The sequence below is a fragment of the Polyodon spathula genome, unplaced genomic scaffold (assembly GCF_017654505.1).
Source record: "Polyodon spathula isolate WHYD16114869_AA unplaced genomic scaffold, ASM1765450v1 scaffolds_1100, whole genome shotgun sequence".
NCBI lineage: Eukaryota > Metazoa > Chordata > Actinopteri > Acipenseriformes > Polyodontidae > Polyodon > Polyodon spathula.
This window is the reverse complement of record NW_024472586.1, coordinates 383-4,186: the sequence shown is the minus strand read 5'-3', so window position 1 is coordinate 4,186 and position 3,804 is coordinate 383. Positions and strand designations below refer to the sequence as shown.

At 47.7% G+C, this 3,804-nt stretch overlaps 1 protein-coding gene across 1 annotated transcript; it reads right to left on the bottom strand.

The window, feature by feature from the left end:
• Positions 1-264: 264 nt before the first annotated feature.
• On the bottom strand, positions 265-3,510 carry LOC121309279 (olfactomedin-like protein 3A). Its single transcript, XM_041242156.1, has 3 exons — positions 3,190-3,510; positions 2,202-2,487; positions 265-1,603 (listed from the first exon to the last, which is right to left on the bottom strand). Exons 1-3 carry the CDS (start codon positions 3,289-3,291, stop codon positions 819-821), a joined length of 1,173 nt encoding a protein of 390 aa, XP_041098090.1. The 5' UTR covers positions 3,292-3,510; the 3' UTR covers positions 265-818.
• Positions 3,511-3,804: the final 294 nt, after the last annotated feature.

The following is a 3,804-nucleotide window of genomic DNA, read 5'->3' as shown; positions in this document are numbered from 1 at the left end:
AGGCTTTTACAGTTAAACAGGGTGAACCTTACGGCTGGGTCACAGATAATTACAACACTGTTTTTTTCAGGCGATACCTTTCATAGGATCAGCCGAGTACTTGAAATACACCAGCTTTCTACAAAAGGTCTCTGTGCTTCAGGAGACAGCACTTTACTAACGATGTCATTCCTGCGCCGCTCTGCTGCTTCGCTCTGGAGCCGCTGCATTCCAGCAGCGATCGCATTAGCATTCCCCTCCCATTAGAATGAAACAGCCACAAAATCTTGGGTTTTATTTATTAACAAAAATACATCGTTACACAGAATGGCTTGACGTTTAGTCGCTATTTATTTTTCTACAAAAACACTGAAGACCTTGCAGCCTTGAAAAGAGTACAGAGGAACACAACTGGGAAGAAACAAAACATTCTTTGATAGGAATACCATTTTGTTCCCCTCCCCCATCAACATTAACAGGTGAACTGCAAAGACAGCCAAAAACAAACCACGCTGTTCAAATGCATCGCAGATCATCACCGCACAGTGAACAGTAAATGATGTCACTGCTGCATTGCCAGTGGTGAGAGAGGACTGCAAGTGGTAAAGGTATAGAAACGTTATGAAAGAGTCCCACTCTGTGAAACCACTATACAGACCCTGGTGACAGGAAACAGGCCCCACTGCACCATTTACAATCATACAAAACCTTCTAAAAACACACTTCACTGTCAGTGGCTTACCGTTATATTATAGGTAACAGTGTACTGTTTGGAGAGGGCAATGCCAGCCTAGCTCCTCACCCGCCCACCCCCAGTTCCTAGGAGCCCTTTGCAGGGCTCACACCTCCAGCTTCTTCTTCAGGTCGAGCTTGTAAAGAATCTGATAGCCGTCATCCCAGGCGTAGATCTGCCTCTCCCGGGGGTTGTACTTGAGGCTGGCGTGGGAGCTGTAGCGTCTGGGGAAGTACACCAAAGGGGCGTCGTCGTTGGTAACCATGTCGCTGACGTCGAAGACGCACTGGACCCGCGAGCGGCTGGGCAGCTTGGTGTTGTAGACCACGTACACCGTGCCACAGATGACGAAGGCCGCCTCCGCGTTCTCCCGGGGGCAGGGCGTGTCCCACATCTGCTCGATAGCCAGCGTCTTGGGGTCCATCTTGGCCAGGCAGATGTTCTTCTCGTTCTCCTTGGTGGCATAGATGGCCCAGAGTCCTTCCTCGTCCACAGCCAGGTCGATGAAGGTCTCGGGGGAAAGCCCATAGACGGGGACCTGCTCCTCCGCTGGGAAGACAACGCTGTCCACCACCGTCTCGTTCTTCAGGTCGTACTTGATGACCTGGAAGTCCTGCCCCTCCTTCACGTAGTAGATGTGCCCGTCGTAGACTGTGTGCCCCGCGCCGCCCCAGGGGAAGGGCAGCTTGACCTTCTTGGCCCGCGAGGTTCCTGCAGAAGCCGTGAAGTCGCGCACCGTTTTGAAATGGTGCAGCGTGTCCCCGGACGAGCTGTTGAAGATGTAGATCTCCCCCGACTGCCCGACTGGATCTTTGGCCCACACACCCATCGCACCACCGAGCCTCTTCAGGATCTTCATGGATTTGATGCTGGATACCATGTCCCTGCAGTCTGGGGGGCAGGAAAGGGAATTTAATAAACTGCGATTCTGAAGTGCACTTGAAATCATACAGAAGGAATCATTGTTACGAAAGGTGTCATCCCGTGCACAGAGCACCCAATTTGAAAACAAAAGTAAAAAGCAACACTTTATACAAGCATCAAATGATTAACTACGAAAGAAACTCCTTCAGCTATCAACTGGCATCAAAACGACCGACCTTCCACAAATACTAATTTTTCAAGCCTCAAAAAAACAAGACAGCTTTTTGACATTTATCCTTTAGCGCTTTGTAGAGAATAGAACCAGGGACTGCAGAGTGACGAATGGACATTTCCAAGTAGAAATACTAAAATTCAAAAACGAGAAACATTTCAACTACAAAACCTCAAATTAAAACATTTCTAATTGAATATCAGAACATGTCTTGTAATATTTCAACATTTGCTGCCACTAGTGGGTGTTTTAAACTGCAGCGACAGGAAGTATCAGCTGAACGCGACGCATGTTAGCAATATCATGCACGTGTTCCTTTTCCTGGCCCGGGTACAGTGCGCTGACTCTGCATGCCGTTAGAATCAGCAGCAGCGTGTCCTGCAGGAGCCTTACCTGTGAGCCTCTCGTACTTCACCTTGTTCTTCTCCTTCGCCTTTCTGACCTGCTGCTCCACCAGCTTGTCGTCCACCTCCACGCAGGGCGGGGCGTGGTTCTGAGTTTCCAGGAAGTCCAGTTCCCGCTCCATGCGCTCCACGCGTGTGTTGGTGTTCTCCAGCTCCGAGCGCAGGCCCTGCCGCTCCTTCTCAAGGGTCTCCATCAGGCTCACGATCTGCTGCTTGAACTCGCGCAGCTCCACGGCGTAACGGTTGGTGTTGTCGTGCCACGCGGAGATGCGGTCCTGGGGAAGGAAGTGAAGATTGAGCTTGTGGAAGGGGAGGGGCAGCGGGCATGGTGCCAGCGTCACATGGTAGATCTGCCCCCTGTGCCACCACTTTCTCTCGATTCAATCGCAGCTGGTTTTGGTTAATCTTTTAAAATGTGGATTGAAAAAGGCAAAATATAACAAAAACACTAAAATACAAAAAACTCTCATTGAACTCCTTCAAATGAGTTTAAATGTACTGAAACTGTTCTGATACTTGATGTTTCACTGATGTACCAGTAAAAGTTCTTGGTGAAGAAAGTTAGGCTTTCACAACTTACAGGGCTTACATGGGATTAATTACTCATAGGCTTTGTTAATTTAGTTATTTATTTAATTAAAACTCCTCGGAATTTCAAATGCAAAAGAACATTTATCTGAGAAGGATAAAACGATTATATAAAGCTAGCAAGAATTGAACTGCTACTAATTCCAGAATTACACTTGAATTATTTCTCCACCCTCCTCACAGGAATCTTCAAAAAAAAAGTGCCAAACAACAAATTGTGAGACGTGAGGGCATCATTGCACAGCTGCACGCGATCAGTTTGTTATTAAATACCTTTCGAAAGATGCTGCAAAGGTGTCATAATGAAATTGTAATCAGAGAGCATCTTGTTTTAAATTCTCTATTCTAAACTTTTCAAAGGATCCCCAGGTCTGGCTGGAGAGTCTTACCTCTATTGAGAGAATCCTTCTCTCGATGTATTCCATCAGAGTTTGGTGCTGGGCACAGGCCAGGGTGAGGGCAGCAAGGAGGCACAGTGCTCGGAGTGCCATGGTGCTGGGGAGAGGCTGGGCAGCGTGGCTCTGTCCTGTACCAGCGACTGGCTGTGTGCGAATGAGGCACTCCGAATCAGGCTGGAATGTTTTCACAGAGGGAGGGGGAGGAGTCTGTGCACATCTGGGTTTTTATTAATTCCAGGTGTCCCGCTGGGAGTCTCTGGACAATCTTGACGGATTGTTTTTTTGTACCTCTGGACGGGAACCTGCAGACCCCTCAGACTTCTGAAGGTTTTGCGCCAGTGAAAACTGAATGAGAAGGACAGCAAATCTGCCCCCGCTCCCACAAACCCCAGGGAAGAATAAAATCTCTCTCTCTCAAAGATTTTTTTTGGCTAGTATTTTAAAATGTTTTTGGGGGTACACTATTTCTATAGATGTCAATACTAATTTGGAGTTTAAAATGTTTAAACTGTTAGCCAGGCGTTCAACGTTTCAGATTTTGCCTGTATGTTTAAATCAAAAAAATGCCGTGCAAATGCAGGGTGGCCTTGAACCTCACTGTGCATA